This window comes from Danio aesculapii, chromosome 8 (assembly GCF_903798145.1).
Source record: "Danio aesculapii chromosome 8, fDanAes4.1, whole genome shotgun sequence".
NCBI classification, from domain to species: domain Eukaryota; kingdom Metazoa; phylum Chordata; class Actinopteri; order Cypriniformes; family Danionidae; genus Danio; species Danio aesculapii.
In genome coordinates this window covers 23,723,228-23,746,614 of record NC_079442.1, presented here as the reverse complement: position 1 = coordinate 23,746,614, position 23,387 = coordinate 23,723,228, and the positions used below count along the sequence as shown (strand labels likewise).

Below are 23,387 nucleotides of genomic sequence, written 5' to 3'. Positions count from 1 at the left end.
CGTGTGGGTGGTTTGGCCCAGAAGAAAAGACGAAGAAGAAGGATTCTTCTACAGAGCCATGCACTGATGTTTTTGTCTGTTATTAAAGAGCATGTTGCCCATTCTTCAGTGATCCTTTGCTCTGGAGCGCCAGCTTGACTTGCCTTCTCCACATCAGAGAGACCAGACGATGTCTGTCGGCCCCTCTGCAGCTTCAGGGCTCCTGGGGGTCTGGAAGCAGTCCTCGGGGAGACTTGTGTGGTCTCTTTAAGTACATTTACCTCTGCAGACACATTCAAAAGCTATATTAAACTGAGCAGAATGACCCTGTCTTTAATATCGCTGTCACTTTGTCTTTTTTGCCTTTTGTTAAAAACCATAAGTCTAACCCTAGTGGATTAAACTTTTGCACAAAACCATCTGATGAGATTAAATCCTCTAGCCTCATAATCTGAACACATTTGCATGGAATTAAAGAATAATAATGTAATTTTATAATTTTAAAAGTAGGATTTTTTTCTCTTAAGAAACTTTATTAAATTTCAGCAGATACCACCCAGGTCACAATGAATCTTAATGCAAGGTTAATTAATCAGTTTATTTAATTGTATTAATTTGTAAAAAAAAAAAAAAAAACCTTATAATAAAAATTCAGTCACCCTCAGGTGGTTACAAAGCTTTGAATTTAAAACAAATTATTTGTTCCCTTCTTAATCACAAATAAAGATGGTTATTAGAAGATTATTACCCTAACCCTGGAGGATTAAACCTTTGCATAAAACCATCCGATGTGCTCAAGCCTCATAATCTGAACACATCTGCATGGATATAATGGTTAAAAAGGTCATAATGTATTTTAATCATGTTAAAAGTATGATTTTTCTGAAAAGTAACTCAATTAACTGTCAGCAGATACCACTCAGTTCACAATTAATCATAATTCAAGGTTAATTAATTTGTTTATTTAATTGTTAATAACCTTTAAAAAATTTACTCACCCTCAGGTGGTTACAAAACCTCCGATTTAAAACAAACCAAATTTTTCCCTCTTGATCACAAAAAAAATGGTTATTAGAAGATTATTACCCTAACCCCAGTGGATTAAACCTTTGCACAAAACCATCCGATGTGCTTAAGCCTCATAATCTGAACACATTGGCATGGACTTAAAGGTTAAAAAGTAACTCTCAGTAACTCTCAGCTGATACCACCTAGATCACAATGAATCATAATACAAGGTTAATTAAGCAGTTTATTTATTGTATTAATTTGTTAAAAACCTTAAAAATAAAGATTCACTCACTCTCAGGTGGTTACAAAACTTCTAAAAAAAATTTCCCCTGTTGATCACAAAAATAGATTGTTATTAGAAGATTATTACAAACAAGTAACCATTGACATTCATAGTAAAAAAAAAAAATAAATAAATAAACATCTATGCCAATGGCTATTGGATTTCAACAACATGCTGTTAAATAAAGAAATACCTAGAAGTTTAGAACTAGTGAATGGTGAGTTAATGACAAAAATGAAGTTTTACAAACTAATTTCGAGAAGAGCACGTCATTTGATTAACCGCGCCTGGTCTCTCATCTGTAATCAGTAATAATCCAATCAGATAGATCCAAGCCAGTAAATGGACTGATTTCGCCCTACTGCCTTATCTTCGTTTTGGAAGAATCCCCCCTGCCACCCCATCTCCTCCTTTTCCTCATTTTACCAGGGGGAGCTCTCGAGACCTACCTGATCTCGGACCCCCTTATATGCTTTTTGACCAGGCGGGAGCCCTGGGCTCAATTATCTCCAAGCTCAGGGTTCCCTCTCGGACAGCATGCCAAACCTGCTAATAACATCAAGCAATATCTAAGTATGAACTCTTGAAATGTTGATTTTGGGGCAGAGTAACTCTTTAATATTTAAATGACAGGTTGACAGTTCGTTTGAAGATCTTACAGCTACAATTGTCATGTGATTTTTATTTAATTTTTTATTTTTTATTTATTTATTTATTTATTTATTTTTTTTTAAACATCCGAGAAGTGAATATTTGCTCCTCTTAAACAATCTGTTTTCATTCTTTTATTTTAAGCATTTTGCAAGTTGTTTTGATTTAGCCAGTTCATACATGTGGTTTAGTGCTGTCTAAATTGCCACTTTGAAGAACCAAAAAATATTATCATGACCGATTCCATTTTTCTCCACCCCTAGGTAGAGAAACAAACTAGAGAATATAGAAAGGCTGTGTTTCATTGGTCTTGCACTGTTGCCACAGCCCAGCTTACAGTTACGTGTGATCTGGAGTGTGTTTTTGCTGTTCAGATGGTAGTAATTGAGCCTCTTTGGGTCTGTGGAGGACATCTTAGCATACTGTAAACCTAAAGAAACCACATGGCCCCACCGCAAGCAGACATGTTTTCTGTCAAGGCTTAAACTTTGCGCTTTCATAAACAGACAGGCCTTGCCACCCGATCCATTGTCTTTTTTTATTATTTGTGTGCAACATGGTGATGTGTTTATGATGAGCAAAAGCTGTCCAGTTATGCACAGACAAATCAAAGCAAAAATAAAATGCTTTGTATTTGATGGTGTGTGATTAAATGTCCGCTGTAAATGGGGGGTGTTGTGTTTAAAAGCTGTCATCAGCATTGTTTTCTGTTATGTATCTGTTCTGGACAGAATATGTTGTGTCATCTGATCTCTGAGGAGGAGGGCAGTGTGGCTCACGCTACAGTGAAACATGCTGGATCAACCCCGACGCGATACCACACAGAGGCTCTTCAGAAGGTTTGGAAATGATTGTTTAATGTTGGTCTTTGGTATCTTTTTTCAGTCTGTTGGTGATTTCTATCTATCTTTCCCCCAAACACTGAAACTGCTGTTTCTACTAAACAGTTACTACAGCCAAGTAGATTTCAAATGTTTAGTTGAAGAATAGGGAGGGGTGTGCAGTATTTAACGTCTTCGATAATATCTTAATTGTCGTTTTAACGATGTGTGAGCTGACATTATCAAGCATGTCAACTTGCTTAGCCAAAAAACAAACAAAAACATGTCTTTAGAGTCCAAAACCATTCACTGCATGAAGCCTATTGAATGCGGTTTGAATAACCATGTTCCAGTTATGAAAGCAAAACTTTTTATATGTATGAAATGAATACACTATATATGTTTTTAAAATACTTAAAATATATGATCTGGCTAAGAAATATCGCACAAATAAGAATGTCAATTTACTGAATGTCAGCTTGATTGTAAAAGATCGACTATTGATTAAAATCGGATGTCGATTAAGAGGGTGTCTGCGGGGTCTTAAAAAGTATTAAAAGTTGATAAATCAATGTAGAGAAATTTAAGGCCCTTAAAAGTATTAAAATATCTTAAATGCTATTTTGCAAGGTATTAAAGTTTAGATCATTTTGATTATGCAGTGTATGGTTGTATGCTAAAGTTATTATTATAACTTTATATTCTGTGAATATCAGGATGCTGTGTAGTTTATAAAATCAATGAAACTCTACTAGATTTGGCATCATGCTGCTTTGTTTACTGCAGTAACTAAGGCAACACCATTATTTCTGCAATTCTATAGGCGCCAACCTACTGAATTAGCTAGATTCAATAGATTTTTATTCAGTATATAAATGTTTTAGTTTTGGATTAACTTCTTACATTTAATATTTAGTAAATATACTGTAAGTTAAAATCTCAGCAGTGTTTCTGGTTGAAAAGTGGTTATAAGGTCCTTAAATGCATGGAAAGGGTCTTAAAAGTTATTGAATTTCACTGTCTGATTCCTGTATATACTCTGATGAAAATCTTCACCAGGGGTGCCCACACTTTTTTAGCATGTGAGCTACTTATAAAATGACCAAATCAAAATAATCTACCTAATATAATAATGGAAAACATATATTTATTTATAAACATGTGGGGAGAATTCTGTATTTGTACAATATATATTAATGTGCCTTACATAACTGTATTTAACAACTGTAGCCTACAACTCTGATGACTTTACTCTGATGACTTGCACTGAATGTAATCAGCCAGGGAAGTATGGACAGTAGCTGCTGATAGCCAGCCTCAAGCATGCTACTTAATGATTATCAGTCATGGTGGAACGATATTTGGACTTCTCTAAGTGCCAACTTCTCTAAGTGCTTTAAAACTATAGCCATAGCCATAGCACTTGGCGAAGTTGGTGCGATTTTGTTAGAAAAGATCAGATATCAGACTGGCTGCCCTGTATGTCAATCAGACAACAGCTTTCAGTGAGGATGGATGATAGGCTGACGTCTAGTTTTATTAATACCATGCGATCTACCCATGCTACCTTTGTGATCGACCGGTAGATCGCGATCAATGTTTTGGACACCACAATATAAATAGTTCTAAATAAAGCCAAAACAGAATACTTCATTTATTCATTCAATTTTTATAGGCTTAGTCTCTATTTCAGAGGTTGCCACAGCGGAATAAACCGCCAACTATTCCGGCATGTTTTACACAGCGGATGTTCCAGACACAACCCAGTACTGGGAAACACACCCATACACACTCATTCACACACACACACACACACACACACACACACACACACACACACACACACACACGCACACACACACACACACACACACACACACACACACACACACACTACGGCCAATTAAGTTTATTCAATTCACCTATAGCACATGTCTTTGGACTGTGGGGGAACCCGGAGCACCCGGAGGAACTTGCAAACTCCACATAGAAATGCCAACTAACCCAGCTAGGACTTGAAACATCCACACTGAGCCATCGTGCCTCCCCAGCAGAATATTTGTTAAAATAAAAATATTAAAGTCCTCGATGATGCGATTTTAGGACCCAGAACAATCATTATAAGTCAGTTGTGTACAGTATAAAGGATGTCACCCAGCACATTTGTTTTATCAGGTTGTGTCATTGATGATAGAGGAGGTTTCTAAAAGCTGTGACTGCTTGCCAAATGCATCAGCAAGGTAATAAAACTTCACATCACTTTTGTATATAAATATGCTATTCCAACTATAAATTATTATTTTTTTCAGAGTTTTTCAGTTATTACTGTACTACATTTTAAATGAACTGAAATTGTGACAAATAATACACTCTCACATTCAATTTTTAACGTTGTTTTCTCTTCGAAGATGTTCCAATGGCAACATTGGCACCATGTCCACAGCATGCATTGCGTTGGTCACATGCACTCAGATGGCTCCTCTAATTGGAGCTCTGTTAAAGCATTCAGAGTCTTGTGGCTCTTCCTGTCTCAATCAAGAGTTTATCAAGGAAGTCGGTGAAGCTTTTATCAGGTAGATATCATTATGATGCACCAGAGCAGAGTGAATAGTGCACAAAAATGCTCAGTGGACTGTGTTTGCTGTCATTCAGTAACAGACTGGTGTTGGAGGACGAGGCTGTAATTTCTCTGTGGTGTCAGAGCGTGTTAAGTCTGGAGGGGGCAGCAGTGAGCTTACTGGAGTCTGTGCTTTCTGACCATCAAATGACGACCCAGAGTCTGGACAAGCATGTTAATGACTCATTACTGGTAAGCTTGATATCTGTTTGACTGTCTGATTGATCTTTTTCAAAACATATTTTCACTTTCTGATGAGCAAAATTTAAGACAATCATGGGATTTTTTTTTCTTCTTCTGTTATTCTGATAATATAAACCCTTTAGATTTTTATTCTACATAAAAGGGTAAACCAAAGCCTTTTCACTGGCGCTATCAGTCTTTTTGATCAGTGGTATGCTGTATAATTGCACATTGTCAAAATATTAATAGTCATTACTCTTAAAAGCCTCTAGATATATCAGCACCTTACATCAACACACAATCACCGTGTTTATTAGCAACAAGTTCACACTGCGATGTTTGATGGCAACTAGTGCTGCATGTCATAATATTTGCTTCGGTTGCTAATTAATTTGCTGTTGCCTTGTTGACAGTTAAACTATGGCAGTAAAGAAGGAATTTGATGGTCTGTTGTTCGTATGGTACACGGTGTGTTGAGATTAACGGCACTGCATGATACGCTGGCCTCTTTTTAAAAACACGGCATCGGCGTGATGCGAACCAGGCCCGGCAGTCCGTACACATCTTTATGAGGCCTTTTCATTCCTGCTTAAAGAAATGTAAATGACTGAAATCAAGGCCTTATTTACAGTACATGTCTGTCTAAGGACGTCAAACAGTCCTCTTGTAGCTGATGTTTGAGGTTCAGTGTTGATCTGTTTAGCATCTCAAACGAAGAGGTACAGACAGGTAAAATGAGGCCCAAATGCAGCTGCGTTCAGCTCTTATTTGTTTGTGCTTGAGAGCAGATTAAGCTATGCAGCGTGTTTACGTTGCAGGAACGAGTTGTTTAAACTGCAATCAAAAAGGGGAAACAAGAAATTAGTTTCACATTTCTGTTTTCATCCACTTTCCTCAAAGCTTAGATCCAATAACAATAAACAGCATCCTCCAGCGTCCCACTGCCAGAAAGGGGATGTTTTTGCCATGCTGTAATTGACCCTCCCTGAAGTGTTAGGAGAAGGTATGGATGAGTGTTTGGAAAGCCCATCTGTTTTCACTAGGGAGAGAAAGCTTCAGCCTTCATAAAATATAAAAGCAGACAGTCGTTTCCTACACCTTTGTCATGTGATCTCTTATTTGAAATTTTTTTTAGACTTATGTTTTGAGCTATTTGTTTTCTATTGCTATTAGTTTTCTCATTCTCATGTTGTTCCAAACCCTGACCTGTTCTTCTCTGATGAAGAATGACATGGCCACTTCATGTAAGCTTCCATGTAGAGGACTTTGGGTTTCAAACACGTGATCATTAACTATGTTTCCATCCACCTATTTCTATGCACATTTTGGGATATTGCATAATGGAAACACTAACATGCACATCAATTTTTTAAATGCACTTAAAAAAAGCATGCGCACAGCTGAGTAAGAAACCTTTTATCCGATAAGAAAAGTTGCACATAAACTACTATGGAAACACATTTTCCACTCACATTCTAGTATGTGCATCCAAAAATCATGTGATACTGTAACAGAAATAGACATGATGGGATGGCATTATTAGACAAACTAGTGCACAACCACATTGCGCAACTTCTGAAATGTTCTTTTGGTCATTCTGAAATGATATAAAGATTAGCCAAAGGCCTTCATCAAAATGGTTCGGTATTATTACCTCCTAGAACGGTCTTGAGCATCTGCACTTCCAAAGAGCGGTCTCACAACCTCGGGAAAGCCACTGCACATTATTTGCATCAAGCCTTCGTATTCTGGGCTGGAAGTAACTATAGAAGAAAAAAGACTGTACAGATTGCAGCAAATTCGATTTTTCATTTTGATACACTTCATTAAACATATACTCAAAGACATCAACTATATGCTATAAAACTGCAGGTTAACTATGTTTATATATGATAATTTATTTTTGATTGTAACTTATAACTTAATTTTATTGTTAAGCAATAATATGCACCTTTTGTATAGTTGCTTTGAAACAATAATTATTTTAAAAAGTGCTATACAAAAAAACTTCAACTGAATTGATATCTGGGATTTGCCAAACATCGGCGGATATTTGGAAGTGATGGTTTTGTTCTCTTTGACTCACTGTATGGAAATGCTGCTTTTTTTTAAAGATTTTTTTTATATTTCTTTTTTTTTTCAGACCAACTCCTTCCCCAACAATTTAACCCCTTACAGACGAGGGAATAATAATAAAAAAAAGATATTATAAAAACGTAAAAATAAAATACTAAAAAGAAAATGCAAAATAAATAAATAAAGTACTGCCATCATAAATACTTTTCAGGGGATACATTTGTGCAACAAGTTACATTGTGTTACATTGTCGTTACCTCAGATTACATTGGTGATAGGTAGGGCCAGGCAGAATCTGCGAACATTTTTTGCTATTTCTGCGCAAAATTTTGTAAAAAAATGTGCGGATTTTTGCAGAATGATATTGGGAGTATTGTAAATAAAATATTAATACATGAAATAAAAAATAAACCTTTTCAACTTTTATTTAATGTTTACAATGCAAATCCAATTAGATCCACTTATTTGCTAAACAAAGCAAGTTTCTCATATAATATATCTACTAAAAGACAGAAAATATTACTTTACAAACTGTATTGTAAATAAATGAACATTTTCATAAATAGTCAATAATATTACTACAATCTATTTTAAACCTGAATGAATATAAATTTACACACGTTTCACAAGTAAAAAAAATAGACTCAATGGGCTACAAATCCTCAGATTTCTGCGAGCACAGATTCTGTATGGGCCTAGTGATAGGTTAATTAACCTTTAAATGTACATATCTAATTATGCTGTACCACTTTTCTACCTCTTCAGAAAAATATCAGTCTTCGTTTGTAGATTTGCAGTATTTTTTTCCATTACATAGACCTAAGACAGAGGTCTCTAAATCCACTGAGCCACCTTAGGAGAATCTTCTTCCATCCAATGTGCTGTTACATGTATCTTTTTTTTTTTTTTTGCAACCAGTAATAATATCCTTGATATGGTGCTTTATTCAGAAATGTTTTGCATATTTGTAAATGCATCTAATTTGCATCTTTGGATGGAAACATAGCTATTCTCATGCATTAAATTTGACCAATCGTGAAATAGCTTTTATCATCAAAGCTCCTGTACCTGCTCTGGAAATCGACGCCTTCTCAATCAAACAAAATTTCTAACGAACATTTACAACTTCTAGTCAGATTTTGCTGTGCTGTGCTGCTCTTCATTAGGTTGAAGCGGCACCTATTGTCTATAAATGGATAATTAAAACATCGACCCAAATTATTTGTTCAAAAGCAGATTAATTCAGTAATAAAACACCACAATGTTACACTGACACACAATTTTTTTTAATTTATTACTTTTTTTATTGAAGTGAATGTTTTGAAAGATAGTGTTTGACTGTTGTCTTGAAGTCAGATCAATCTCATGCTGGAATTTTGGCTCTAGGTGCATCTGAATCTGTGAAAAAATGCTAGTGATTCCAGTCATATTGTTTCGTTCATTGGTTTTATGAATTTGGCAATGAGTTGGTAAACTATTCTTCCTGTGATCTCTGTTTCGCTCTTGTTTCCATCACTGTCTTCTGTTTCTGAGACAGGATCATACCATCTAATGTTTGTTGCTCAAATGCGTCTCTTTTTATTGGAGCAGCAAATTGGCGGCTTTTGGCAAGCGTTGAATAGCTGGGGTTACGGGAATATCTGAGATGCTTTTGGGGTTTGAGGGTCTTTGGAGGGGGTGGTGTGTGTGTGTGTATGATGAGGGTGCCTGTGGGCTGGGTGTGGCAGGCGTTTTAATAGTCCCAAATAAAGGAGAGAATAATGAGGCTTCTCCCTGTGGCCTTAAGACAGACACGCAAGCACACATGCATACACAAACACAGACAAATGCTGTGAGGATCAAAGCCTGCAGGGGCACATGTGGGCTTTCTGGAGCACTGATGTTTTGGGTCTGGGTGAAATGTTTTTATGACATTCTTTGCCCATATGAACTATGGGTATATTAATGAAACCTGTTCCATTAAAATATGAGCATGTAAGTTTACACGCTGAACCAGACATGTGTGTACAGCTGCTTGGATCCAACTTTTTTTTAGGATCTATAATCTTTCACATGAATTTAAAACAGATGATATTGCTGTATTGTCAAGCAATGTGCATTTTGTTGGTATGAAACTTGGCCGTTAAACTTGCAGCAGCGAATTTATGGGAGAGGATTTGTGAGACATTGCAACCATTGTTATTATTATATTATTATTGCAGTACTGCCCTCTAGTGGATGAACAAGATTAAGACTAGTACACTTTGTTTCTAAAGTACTGAAGTGTTGTTGTTCTCCCAACAGCCTCAAGCTTCAGCCCGTCACTGTCACATCTTCCTCATAGTCAGCGAGATTTACAGGTGAATATTGGATTTTGTATTTATTTAATATGTACTTTCTGACCTGTACAGAATCTGTGCTCATAAATGACATAAAAAATACTTCTGATCATTTTAAACCAGTCTAAAATCAAGTTAAGCAAAGTAAAAAGGTAAATAAAAAAATGTATATAGAGTTCTAGATCATTGATTATTCATTCATTCATTTTCTTTTTGTCATGGAAACAACGCCAGGTCATGTAGTATATCTTTTGTTATTAACTACATAACGAGAAAGAAGCCTTTAATTGGGCAGAAAAGGTACTTAATTTGCTCACCTGGCTTTTAAAGAGATTTTGTAACTTCTCTTTAACTTTGTAATGTTGTGGCATTGCTCAGATGAAACATCGGATAAACACAGGTGCTTCTGCCACATTTCCACTAGTTTTATTTCCATTTCTTGGGTCCAAATAGACCAAAAAGAAGCCCGTTTAACTTCTCCCCCAACCTGTTTATGGCCTGCAGATACCCATACTAGTGGATGCTGCTTTCTCGTTGACTTTAGGTAATTGCCGATGTTATTTTTGATCAACACATTTCACACGGCATCATGTTGTATCACCGACAGGTCCAGATATTTAGCATGCCAAATATCTCACAGGTGTCAGCGACTCATCAGCGATTCTCTCAGATGGTGTCTTTGATAGTTCACACTGCGTGAATACTCGCATGAACGAGCACCGATTTGCCTGTGATTTCAGGCATTTAAAACCTGTCTGTGAGTCAGTATAGGGGCTAAAATCATGCAGTCTGAAATCGCCATTAGACTAAAACTAATATAGGTCAATAACTGACTCTGCATGTTTGTGTACTTGTTTATGCTGCACATTGTGAGGACACAACACGGATGGTAAAATAAAGAATAAAAATGCTACATTATTTTCATTTGAAAGTGTAAAATTGTGTAAAAAATGTTCATTTGAAAGTAGTGGTGTAACGGATCACAAGTCCCACGGTTGGATAACATCATCACATCATGGTTTTTTAGTCACGGATCGGACCCTTTTTCAGATCAGCCAAAAAGAGGAGACAAATGTAATTTGCTTTCCATTTAGTACAAAAAGTGTATTGCAAGAAACTTTTGGTTTTAACAAACAAAACCTGTATTTTATTAGAAATAAAATTAAGAAATAATCAGCTGAATTAAAAATAAATTGTAAAATATTTATTACTGTGAAAAATTCACTATTACTACTACTGTTGCTGTTGTAATTGCTGCCTACAACTTTCATTTTTGAGCATATGATGGTGATTTTAATCTTTACCATATACATCTGTGGTGTTTCATCTAAACTATAAACTGTTATCCCAGTACTTCTGTGATATTTCACTGTTTGTATTGTAACCTCATAACTCAAAAGACTAAAGACGGAAACTCATTCTTAATTTTTGCGTTTCTCAAACACAGATTTGAATGCAGCGATTCAAAGGATTAATAAACATATACAAGTCACCATCGTTTATAATTTGTTGCGTGGGTGTTGAGATCCCAATCTTTTGATGATTAATCGTGCAGCTTACACTGAATGCATTAATGCAGGCTAAACAAGTAGTGACAGAAAACACCTTTAACCTAAGAAACCCACCACATCCAGAATAACCCACCACGACGACTTCCCTCATCATTATATTTTGCGGGAAAGCCTAAATGCTTTTATACATGTGATTTGAATGACGTGAAAGGCAATCTCTCTGCAATCATTACAAATTTAGGATAAATCTACAAGTAAAATAATACATATTAATCTGTGGGTCATGTGTTTCGAACCGTGGGTTGTGATCTGTACGTATCACGGATCAACGTGATCCGTTACACCCCTAAATAAAAGTGTAAAAAAATCGTTTTGTTTTTTTTAGGGGGAAATTAGTGTTATTCTTGGGTTTGTACATTTTTATTTTTTTATTATTTTGTGTGTGTGTGTGTCTGTGTCTGTGTGTGTGTGTGTGTGTGTGTGTGTGTGCGTGTGTGTGTGTGCGTGTGTGTGTGTGCGTGTGTGTGTGTGCGTGTGTGTGTGTGTGTGTGTGTGTGTGTGTGTGTGTGTGTGTGTGTGTGTGTGTGTGTGTGTGTGTGTGTGTGTGTGTGTGTGGTGTGTGTGTGTGTGTGTGTGTGTGTGCAGGAACGTGCTGACCGAGATTGATGAGAGTCTGGCTGTTAGAGCCCTCATACAGGTTTTCACTGTCTGCTTCCTCCAGAGACTGACTGGACAGAAATCACAGGTACAGGTTGACTTCCAGAAGGCCAATGCATAATTTCTCTGCCACTAGCAACTAGCACAACCGAATCACAAAAAAAATAATAATGATTGTTTCCAAAAATATGGAATCCCACAGAGACCACAAACTAGAGAAAACAAGGCAGAGAAATAATCAAGCTCGGCCTCTGTGGAGTTTCACATGATTGGCAGGTCTGTTTGGTGTCGCTAGTGGGGCTCTAACGACACGAAATGATATTTCAAAACTTGATTTCTTGTGATATCTGTCTGCATATATGATTCGTAGGATCGTCTGCCACTGAGAGCTTTCTTCCCAAACGTGACGCCCAGTTTACTCTCTCCTTTACTGACAGCACCATCAGGTACAGCATCACCTACTACTGTCTAAGAAATGCAAGCCTTCACTCCACTAATGAAAAACAGTTGCAAAGCTCTTCTGTTTATAGCACATGATTTTATAGGGGAAAAATGCATCATCTCTGCAACTTTGTATTTAAAGGGAAAGTTTGACCAAAAATAAATTTTGTATTCACAATTATTACAAACCTTAATGACATTCTTTTTATCACAAAGGAAGGTGTTTTGAAGAATTTTGGGAACAGGTAGCCATTGATGTCCATAGTTCAATGTGTACTGATTTTCAGCATTCTTTAAAATATCGTCTTTTGTGTTTAAAAGATGAAAGAAACCTTTGGAACAAGTGGAGGCTGACTTATTTTTGAGTATACTGTCCTAAATATATATCAGGTTTAATCCTGTCATCTAAAATAAACTAATTAAAAAAAATAATTGGACGGTGAATTAAATTGGCACAGATCCCAATTATATTATTTTTATGATATTTAATGTACGTTTATTTTTTAAATGTATCTTTATAGAGAAAAAAAGCACTGGAAATGACAAAATCAACAAAAAAACGATGTTGCTCATAGTGTAATATGTACCTACCAAAATACCAGAGTTAATTAGAGTAGTTAACTAATGTTAAACTATTATATATTAAATATTAGTATAAAATGTTACTTTAAGTTAAGAAATTAAAATGTAATTGTGGGAAAAAAAAATGCCCTAACTAGGCTCACATAAAATAAAAATTATATTTTTTAACTCATCATGGAGTCTATTTATTTACTTGTGTACTGTAAATGGGTGTAAATATATATTTATTCAGTTTTTGTATTAATTTCATTAATATTAATGAGTAATAATCAAATGTTTATATGATTTATTTACAATACAGTTTGTAAACATTTTCGGTCTTTTAGTGGATATATTAGAAGAGACTTACTTACTAATCAAGTGGATTCGATTTGAATTATAAACCTTAAATAAAAGTGAAAAAAAAAGTTATTTCATATAATAACTTTTTAGTTATTATACTCTCAAAAATTATTTTATATAAATCAGCTTTTTATTTATTTATTTAGCATAAGAGGAAACCACAGCTGCAGAGTAGTCTAACTATGTCTGACCACAAAACACAGCTAATCTCTTACTTTTACTCATACACCAACCACACCCTCTTATCCAAAACCATTACCTCATCAGCTGACTAAAATAATCAGCATTGTCTCAATGAGTATCTAGAGTTTTATTTTAGAGACCTTGATCCTGAATATCCACCATCTGAAGTTTCCAAAGCCTGGTTTTATCTTGCTCCCTCCATCATAGCAGTCCCACACAAACAGGCTCCTTCCCCCTTGTAGGCTCCCTCTGATATCTATCTCTGGCTTAGCTCCCAAAGGACTCAGGGCTCTTCAGTGCCCTCTGAGCTCCGGAGGAAACCCTCACAATGCCAGCTATTCTATAAGAAGCACAGCAGAAGAATAGCTGCAGAACTCGCATGCCTGCTGCACCAGGAGCTCTTTTTTTCTTTGCTGTTATTTGTTTGCTCTGGTTCAATTGTCATTTTTACTGTACATGGAATGATTGGCGTGAAGGGGCCATGGTCTCTGATAAGAGACTTGTGAATGCCCGAGTTTAGTTATTAAACTCACTGAGCTAAATGTAGACTTTGGTGCTTTACAGAACTTGCATGACGGTTCATCCAGATGACATGACATGACATGATTTTTGTCATTTACACAATAATAAGATGGAACATTCTTCAAAACAGTTTTTTTTCCTCTTAAAATGATAACAGAGTTCGATGTAGGCATGGGCCGGAATAAGATTCTGATGGTTTGATAACCTTGGATAAAAATATTACCGTTTCACTGTATTGTGATTACTCCTCTAAAATGTGTTCTTTTTAGATGTCTGGGTAAAAATACTAAAACTTTTTCCCCAATTGAACACGATATATTTTATTTTAAGAAACATTAAAAATATTTTGGAACAGTAGCTTTTGATGTGGAGGGTCCTTTTCAGCTGTAAATACTGTTGCCCTAAAAAACTAAATAAAATATTTGTAAAAATAAACCCATTTGTAAAAAAAAAAAACCCTTAGGAGCAGTATCACAGAATATTTTGGCAGTTTTTAATCCTTGACCTTTCCAAATCGCGGGTAAACCTTGAAAACTGTTATCGACCCATGCCTAGTTCAATGTTTTGAGATTTTCATGAAAAATATTTTTTTGTTTTGTTTTTTTATGCCAACTAATGAATTGGATATACTGGATTGTGATCTAAATATTCAGTTTTGAATCAAGACACCTGAGCTAAGTATTATAAACATAAATAATCTGATCACTAAAAACATATTTTTCACAGTTGATTGTTTAGAATAAGAATTGCAAATCTTAAAAAATACTAATCTGTTAAAATATGTTAATGTAGTATTTAATTATACCCTAATTTGCATACGTTTCTAGAAATGCTATTGCTTGCTTCATTTTGCATCAGAGTAAAATGTGTTGTATTTGTCTCTGTATTGCTCCAGAAATGTGATTATACTGTCTGAAATAGGAACATTTTAATTTTCAAACCTTTCTATAAAGCCTTCAGAATGAAGAGAAAAGATTTTACTGAAAATAAGTTTTTACATAAAGCAGCATTCTAAGATGCAATAAAATTAAAACTTAAAAGTGTATTTAAGTTTTTTTCTACTGGCCTAAAATGGTATTTACAGTTCTGCTACATGGTTAATTTTTTAAATGTATTTTAAATGTTTTTAAAGAAATCTCTTCTACATTTATTTGATCCAAAGAACATAAAATATTTTAATAATAAAGATCACTTTTTTTTGCCAAATATATTTATTAACAGTAATACACTGTTCTGCTTTTTCACAACTACGAACCAATGACCATAAAAAACAATATACTGTAGTTATTAAATAACAAAGTAAATGTAATAATAATAATAAATAAGTAACTCACAAAAACTAACAATAAAAGTAATAAATAAATAAATAAATAAATAATAATAATAATAATAAAGGTTTATTCCTCTTCAAGATCAATGATGTCAATATAATTCAATAATTTATTAATAATTTATAAAATTTAATCCAACTTTAAACACACAAAAAAAAGTTTTATCCATCTGTTATATGAAGGTGGAGATGTTTGTTTCCAGAATAAGCCTCCTAGCCCATAATGTGGTAAAAGCCACAACGTTCTGTGTTGGGTTGTTGAAGGCAAATTTGGCTCAAAAGGAATTCCAAATAGTGATGTGTTCACACTAGATGCGAAGCGTGCAAATAAATCATGCTATTCGCACGTAAATAGTCGCATGAGCATTTTTGTTTACTCGCTTCATTCATGCGCCAAAATCTGCTTCATTCGCACGCCAAATCTGCTTCGGCATTGAAAATGACTTCACCGCAGATGCGGATTCGCGTCATGGACCTGGAGACTTCAGTTGGCATTTATATGTGGAGTTTGCATGTTCTCTCCGTATTGGTGTGGGTTTCCTCCGGCTGCTCTGGTTTCCCCCATAATCCAAAGACATTCACTATAGGGGAATAAATACCAAAATCCTTAATAACGATTTAGCAGACAGCAACATTTCCATACGCAGCACTGGCCAGATATATTTTAAGGCTTACTGAAGGATCGGTGCGTTCATTTCAACTGGAGGTTTGTTATCAGTGAGTAAGTTAGAAATCCAGCTCCAAATCAATTTCAGAAGTGTCTCATTTCTGCACTTCTCATTTCACCGTCTTTCAGAGGTTCCCAGGGAGGCCTGGCTGGATCATCTGAGCTGGATCACAAGTTTACTTCAGAGCGTGACGGAGAATGAGGAGGAAGATGTCAGGTGAGATGAGCTTCAAGACACTCTACACTTCATCGCTCTCTTATCATCCGCAGTGCTCTTAGTAGAGAGATTTGATCCTGTATGTTTCTGGGCAGCTCAGGTTTGACACAGGAGAGCATTTGGACACAGATGAACAGATTTTCAGTGATAGATTTTCACCTCAAGTACACAGCTCCTCTTCACAATTCCTTGTCCTGAAAAAGTACCCTAAAGCTCTGTCCATACCGAGACCCAGTATCTTGTGTGAATCTCCTGAAAAGCTTGAAAATGGATCTATTATAATTCATGAGGTCTTTTGTACTGTAGATGTAATCCTCCCTTCAAAGCCCCATTATAATAGATGTGCATGGATAATATATGCACATAAGGATGAAATATGTTATAAATTTAGCCGGACATATCAGGTATATTCATTTTAACTGTGATAGATGGATAGACCTAGATGGATGTGAATAGACTATTTATGTAATTTTGTTCACATTTAGAAAGATAACCTCATTTAAAAAAAAACATTTTATACACATTTAATCATTTTAACAAAAGTAGTTTATTTATTTATTTATTTATTTATTTATTTATTTATTTATTTATTTATTGCAGCAGTTAATAGTTAAGTCCCTTCACAAACATTAAAGGGCACCTACAGTATTTTACCCCTTTTTCAAGATTTAAGATAAGTCTTTTGTGTCTCCAGAATGTGTCTGTAAAGTTTAAGCTCAAAACACTCATCAGATTATTTATTATTGTTGTGGAGTTGCAACGATGAGTCACACACAATGTCTTTACAAAGTTTACACACGCACAAAAACAGTGCATGCCTTTAACTTTCCGCTGCATGGCAAATGTGACAGGATACACGGTAATATCAACTGCTGTATGTATATCCGTTATGTTAATGTACAAAATAAACCTGATTTAACGTCCACAAACTGGAATTGAAGCAGTGACTATTATAATTGTACTGACATGCAGCTGTGGTGATAAAGACGGAAAATCATTGTAATTAATTTCAAGCATACACCTTTTAAAAACATTTTAAACTTGTAAAACTCATTCTTGATCACATTTGATGATGATTGATGATCACAGAGCGTTGAACAGATCTTTTAATCCCTTTAATACACAGCTGTCAATCAATTCGGTGGGTCACAGTCGGCCTCAAAATGGGAGGGATTTCGATCCTTTTTTAAAGTCAGGAAATTTAAAAAAAGAGACTTATTGTCTTTATATCACCCCAATGTGACTGTGGGCACACTATAACTGCACACAGTTCTGTCCAAACAGCTTACAAAAGATGATTTTCATCATAGGTGCCATTTAACACTTTTTAATACATTAGTTACTGTATTTATAGTCTTTGTTTATGGAAGTTAATAATCACAGTTGGTTCATGGTAGTTTGGTTCTTTTGAAATATACTTCATAGTACATGGAAAAGATGGCTTATTTATTTGTTGAGATTGATTAATGTATAAAAAAATGTTTAAACATATTTTTCATGTTAACTAATGTAAACAAGCTGTCTTTTTGTATATAGGACAGTATGACTATTTTTTATTATTTTTTCAAAATCAAGTAACACTGATTTAATTTAAAGAACAAACAAATATCGCATGGTTTGGTTTTAATTTGAGTTGCCTAGAATTTCTTTGTGTGTGCTTAATTTTGCCTTATTTTATGGTTGTTTACGTATTTGCATATGTACATAAATGCAAAAAATAAGTTTAAAAATTAAGAAATAGTTTAGTAGTTGGTATGTTCAATACATTTTTGTGTGTTTTTTTTTAACACTTTTGCTCCAGATTTATGTTTTACTTGATCAATATTAATATATTCTAGTTTTTCAGTCAAGAAAGTTATTATTTTATCAATGTGGATATTTTTTCAGGATTTTTTTAAAACAAAAGCATTCGAAATGGAAATATTTAGTAATATTTATTGTAGCTTTTGATCTATTATATTTATTTAATCCATGCTTGCTGAATAAATATAATAATAATAATAATAATAAAAACAAAAGTAATATGGCTTTCAGCCATAATTGCCAATAAAACAATGAAAGCCATCATTTTATAGATTTTTCTAGGTATAACCATTGTTGTCATGCAGTCTTTTTGCATGCTTTTTTATATTGATTGCAAAAGTGTCAACTGCAGGTGTCATCAGGATGATAAACTAGAACATGCATCTTTGGTTTGAGCAGTCATGATTGCAAATCTCTCTTTCTCTTAACCAGAATTTCATTCACTTTTCTCATGCCTCCACATATGTAACAGCAAATAACAGTTCTGTTTTCATGTGTTTGGATGGATGGTGATTTTTTTTTTTTAGGGCGTATCAGCCTATGTTTGAGGCTTGGTTCCTGCTGGTGCGTTGTGGGTACTGGGTGGACACAGCCGCCGAGCTGCTTGTTCTGGCAGCGCCTGGAAAGGCAGAAGCACTGCTGTGGCTGCTGACGTTCTACCACCACCCCACCAACAGAGGGCACCAGCGCTCCCAGCAAACCGTAAGAGATCTAATTATGGCAGCGCAGCCAGTCAACCCTACGTCACAAGTTAAAAACAGCAAAGTGAAGCAGACTGGAAAATTACTGATGGCTTCCTCCTCTTTGTCTTAATCTCAGGCAGTGGCCAGAGAAGCCTGGACTCATTTGAGGATGCTGTTTCTCAATCATCCTCCTCCTCCCAGACACCTCAGTGCTGTGAAAGAGCTGCTGTCCTCCTCCTCCGTTTCAGCAAACCTCGTCTTGCATCTGTTTTCAAACTTCGCCGTCTTTTCCCACGGACCTGTTAGCATTATCACTGAAATTAGTGACAAGGTGAGGTCTTCAGTGAGTCGGTTTTAGCACACTGTGAAATTACATTTACGTCTTCAAATGCCAGGGGTTTGTTCATGCGAACCCGGTGGCCTATTCAAGACGAGACGAGGGCTGCGCTGAGCCCAATTAAGTTGTCATCAGTGCCTTTATTGACCCTACGCTAGTTCTCGTGGTATGCAGAGAACAACAGAATAAAACGGGCTACTGGCTGTTTATGACACATTAAAAATCAGAAGCGTTTCAGCTTCATGCACGCACACACACACACACACACACACACACGCACACATGCTGGTAAATAAAAGTCTGCAAATAAAAGCTTGAAAGCAGAGTTTTGATAGTCCTCTCAGCTTTGGTTACTCAATGATTTATCCAGAAATTGTATTTTATATAATATTGATGCACATACAACAATTCATAATGACCACAGGCTGTTAAACATTGAAACTGAAAAACAGAAACCATAAAAGCACTTTGAATCACTTTAAAATCCAAGATTTCTGAAGTCCTCTGCTAGATTTGAATAAGGAACAGACTGAAATTTGAATCATTATTCATTTTTGATTAGTTTTCTTTGCTGAAACTCAAGTCAGCGGTTTGAACTGGTTCAGAAGGATGATTCATTTACTGATGCAATTCTTTAGCAAGCGAGTGGTCTGATTGCAGTCATTCTTGTATTAACAGCTCACTGGAGAGGAAGGTTTTCATTGACTTATTTGCTTTAAACTTTTTTGTTTTGTTTTTTAAAAGGAGCATTCAGCAGTTTTTAGGTTGTATTACACTCCCTCTAGGGCATCCTAGTGTGGATGGTAAAGAGTTTTACACGATTAATTAATTCCCTTGCCTATTTAATAACAAAAATAAATAAATAGATTTTCAGCCTTTTTAGAGTTTTCTGGTTAATATAAAAGAATGTATGCTTTGGTATACCATCATTGCAGATAAAAGTAATGATGATGTATAAAATATCATTTTAATTGTGATATAAAAATTCTGAATTTAAATAATTTAGTCTTTTTTTTTTTTACTCGTGCAAGTTTGTAACATGAGTTTGTTCAGCTGCTGTACTGCCATATAAGTTATTATTGACATAATAGGGAAGAATCTAGGCCTGCCACGATAATAGGAATAATAGGAATTTTTGTTGTGTCTTATATTGTCAGAGAAATTGCACCGATTAAGTCATATAATTATCATTTTGAGATCATTTTATGCCACTTATTATATAATGAATTTATAACAGCATAATAATGCAAATAGCCATAAACACTTTAATTAGCATTTTTAAAGTTATTTAGATTTTATAATTTGATGTCAAAAGATAAATGTCCTATTATACACTCACCGGCCACTTTGTTAGGTACAGCTGTCCAACTGCACGTTATCGCAAATTTCTAATCAGTCAATCACATGGCAGCAACTCAATGCATTTAGGCATGTAGACATGGTCAAGATGATCTTCTGAAGTTCAAACTGAGCATCAGAATGGGGAAGAAAAGTGATTTAGGTGACTTTGAACTTGGCATGGTTGTTGGTGCCAGAAGAGCTGGTCTGAGTATTTCGGAAACTGCTGATCCAGTGGGATTTTCAGGCACAATCATCTCTAGGGTTTACAGAGAATGGTCCGAAAAAGAGACTATATCCAGTGTGTGGCAGTTCTGTGACCGCAAATGCCTTGTTGATGCCAGATGTCAGAGGAGAATGGCCAGACTGGTTCGAGCTAATAAAAAGGCAACAGCAACTAAAATATCTTGTATACAAAAAAATAACTTGTTACAACCGAGGCATGCAGAAGAGCATCTCTGAATGCACAACACGTCAAACCTTGAGTCAGATGGGTTACAGCAGCAGAAGACCACACCCCGGGTGCAAATTCAGCCAGCTAAGAACAGGAAACTAAGGCTCACCAAAATTGGACCATAGAAGACTGGACAAACATTGCCTGTTCTGATGAGTCTTGATTTTTGCTGCGACATTCGGTTGGTAGGGTCAGAATTTGGCATCACCACCATGACCACAGTGCACCTGTCTTCTGATGGCTACTTCCAGCAGGATAACGCGCCATGTCATAAATTGCAAATCATCTCAGACTGGTTTCTTGAACATGACAATGAGTTCATAGTACTCAAATGGCCTCCACAGTCACCATATCTCAGTCCAATAGAGCAGCTTAAGGATTCACGTCATAAATGTGCAGCCGACAAATCTGCAGCAACTGTATGATGCTGTCATGTCAATATGGACCAGAATATTTCTAGTACCTTGTTGAATCTATCCCACGAAGGATTAAGGCAGTTTTGAAGGCAAAAGGGGATCCAACCTGGTACTAGTAAGGTGTACCTAATAAAGTGGCCCATGAGTGCATATACACTATTAAATGTCCTATTAGGTAAATGTACAATTATAAACTTTGACACAGGTGAGGTCGAATGTAAATGTCATTGTAAAATGGCTTTAACGTTATTTGTGAATTTGTAAATATATATTGCAATGGCAAAAATTGTTAAGGTCATCTCCAAGTATTGCACAAGAAGTTGATATATTGATTATTGTGACAGGCTTTGAAGGACCTCTGTGAAACGTAACTTAAGCTAAACTGATGTGGAAATGATGATATGTTGATAAAACAGCATTAAAAACTAACCAAAATATTGAACCAGAAGGGGAGTAAATAATGACAGAATATTATACATCACACACTTCACTTGGTCATCTAAATAACTGTACTGGACTACTAGACTTCTATGATGACCGTTTCACCGTGTGTGTGTTTTGTGATGCTGGCAGGTGCTGACTGAGACTGCTGTGAAGCGCAGGGCACTGTGGATCCTTGCCTCCATTTGCTGCAGACTAAACAGCGCTTCCTCACGGGATGACAGGGTTTATTCAAGGCTGAGGACACTTCAGGACACCCTCCTCCAAACCTGAGAGACTTGCATAAAAACTCTCAGCTTCCATAGCTCCAACAAAACTGTTTATTAGGAGAAGGAATCTTGGCGTGGCTCGGTTACGCTGCGAAGCATTGGGTGGGACGATACGGCATTTATAGAAGAGAAGCCCAGCTGCCGTTTTTAACTTGAAAAGCTGTGGGTGTTCTCCCCTTAAAACCCAAGAACGGGCCTCTCTCCGCACTTGATGTATTGAGCCAAATAAAAGCAACACATGTATTTGTATCTGTGTGTTTGGATGACATCAAACGCGAATGGGAGAAAGTAAATTTCCAGGGATGCGACTGCTGTCAGATGTGCGGGTTGTATTTCGTGAATGTTTGGAATCGGCGTCTTTGTTGTTTGACTGCGAAACTCCGTCTCGCTAACACGCCGTTTATCTTCGCTCGCTGTCCTCCCACACACTCTTTTGACAGGAGAGCATGCCGGAGTCCTTCTCACCACATGAACGCTTACGTGTGTGTGTGTGTGCGTGTGTGCGTGCGTGCGTGCGTGCGTGCGTGTGTGTGTGTGTGTGTGTGTGTGTGTGTGTGTGTGTGTGTGTGGTAGTCCCAGTGCAGGGCCTCCTGAAGAGTCTCAGTGTACTGTACTTTCTAGACTTCATCAGTGCTAGTGCTTCTCCATGGGTCTGGCTCTCCCTGTAGGACCATTTCCTCATGGCATTTTCCCTATTCAGTCTCTCAAGCATGTGTTTACCACTCAAAACTAGGTCATACTGAATTTACAGCCTCACTGTCACTATGCTTTTCTTTGAAGGTGACTGGTGTCAATAGGGCGGTTAACAACAATACAATGCAAAGATTCAGCATTATTTAATACACGCGAAAAATGTCTTTTTTGCATAAATTGAACCTACAGGCAAAATTTATTTTGAACAAATGATGTCAAATCATTTTCAATTGAATTAACAGAATATTCTGTTTTAATAATGCATACAGCTGATTGAGACTGATCTCAGAACTGGCATTAGCACAGTTGTGGCTTACTGAGTGAAGTAACAAACAATATAGTTCTTAATGAAGCTGCCAACACTCAATGAGTGCTGCTCTTCAAATTGGTAAACTCAAAACCTTACATGTAACTCTTCTAAATCTTTAAACTTATTGAGGATGAAACTCTAAGACAGGGGTGCCCAAACTCGGTCCTGGAGGGGCAGTGTCTTGCAGATTTTACCTCCAACTTACCTCAACACACCTGGACGGATGTTTCTCAAAAGCCTAGTAAGAGCTTG

The 23,387-nt window shown here is 36.1% G+C and overlaps 1 protein-coding gene across 1 annotated transcript in view; it reads left to right on the top strand.

Annotated features, from left to right (window-relative positions):
- The window catches only part of fancc (FA complementation group C), a 34,017-nt gene extending 11,642 nt beyond the window's left edge, over window positions 1-22,375 (top strand). Inside the window, exons 4-14 of the mRNA XM_056464357.1 lie at window positions 2,656-2,763; window positions 4,921-4,985; window positions 5,154-5,318; window positions 5,398-5,554; window positions 9,905-9,960; window positions 12,096-12,195; window positions 12,478-12,553; window positions 16,304-16,391; window positions 18,722-18,896; window positions 19,014-19,208; window positions 21,996-22,375. Coding sequence (XP_056320332.1) covers window positions 2,656-2,763; window positions 4,921-4,985; window positions 5,154-5,318; window positions 5,398-5,554; window positions 9,905-9,960; window positions 12,096-12,195; window positions 12,478-12,553; window positions 16,304-16,391; window positions 18,722-18,896; window positions 19,014-19,208; window positions 21,996-22,136 — 1,326 coding nt within the window. The 3' untranslated portion in view covers window positions 22,137-22,375. The remainder of the gene's footprint in view (window positions 1-2,655; window positions 2,764-4,920; window positions 4,986-5,153; window positions 5,319-5,397; window positions 5,555-9,904; window positions 9,961-12,095; window positions 12,196-12,477; window positions 12,554-16,303; window positions 16,392-18,721; window positions 18,897-19,013; window positions 19,209-21,995) is intronic.
- The last annotated feature ends 1,012 nt before the right edge of the window (window positions 22,376-23,387 follow it).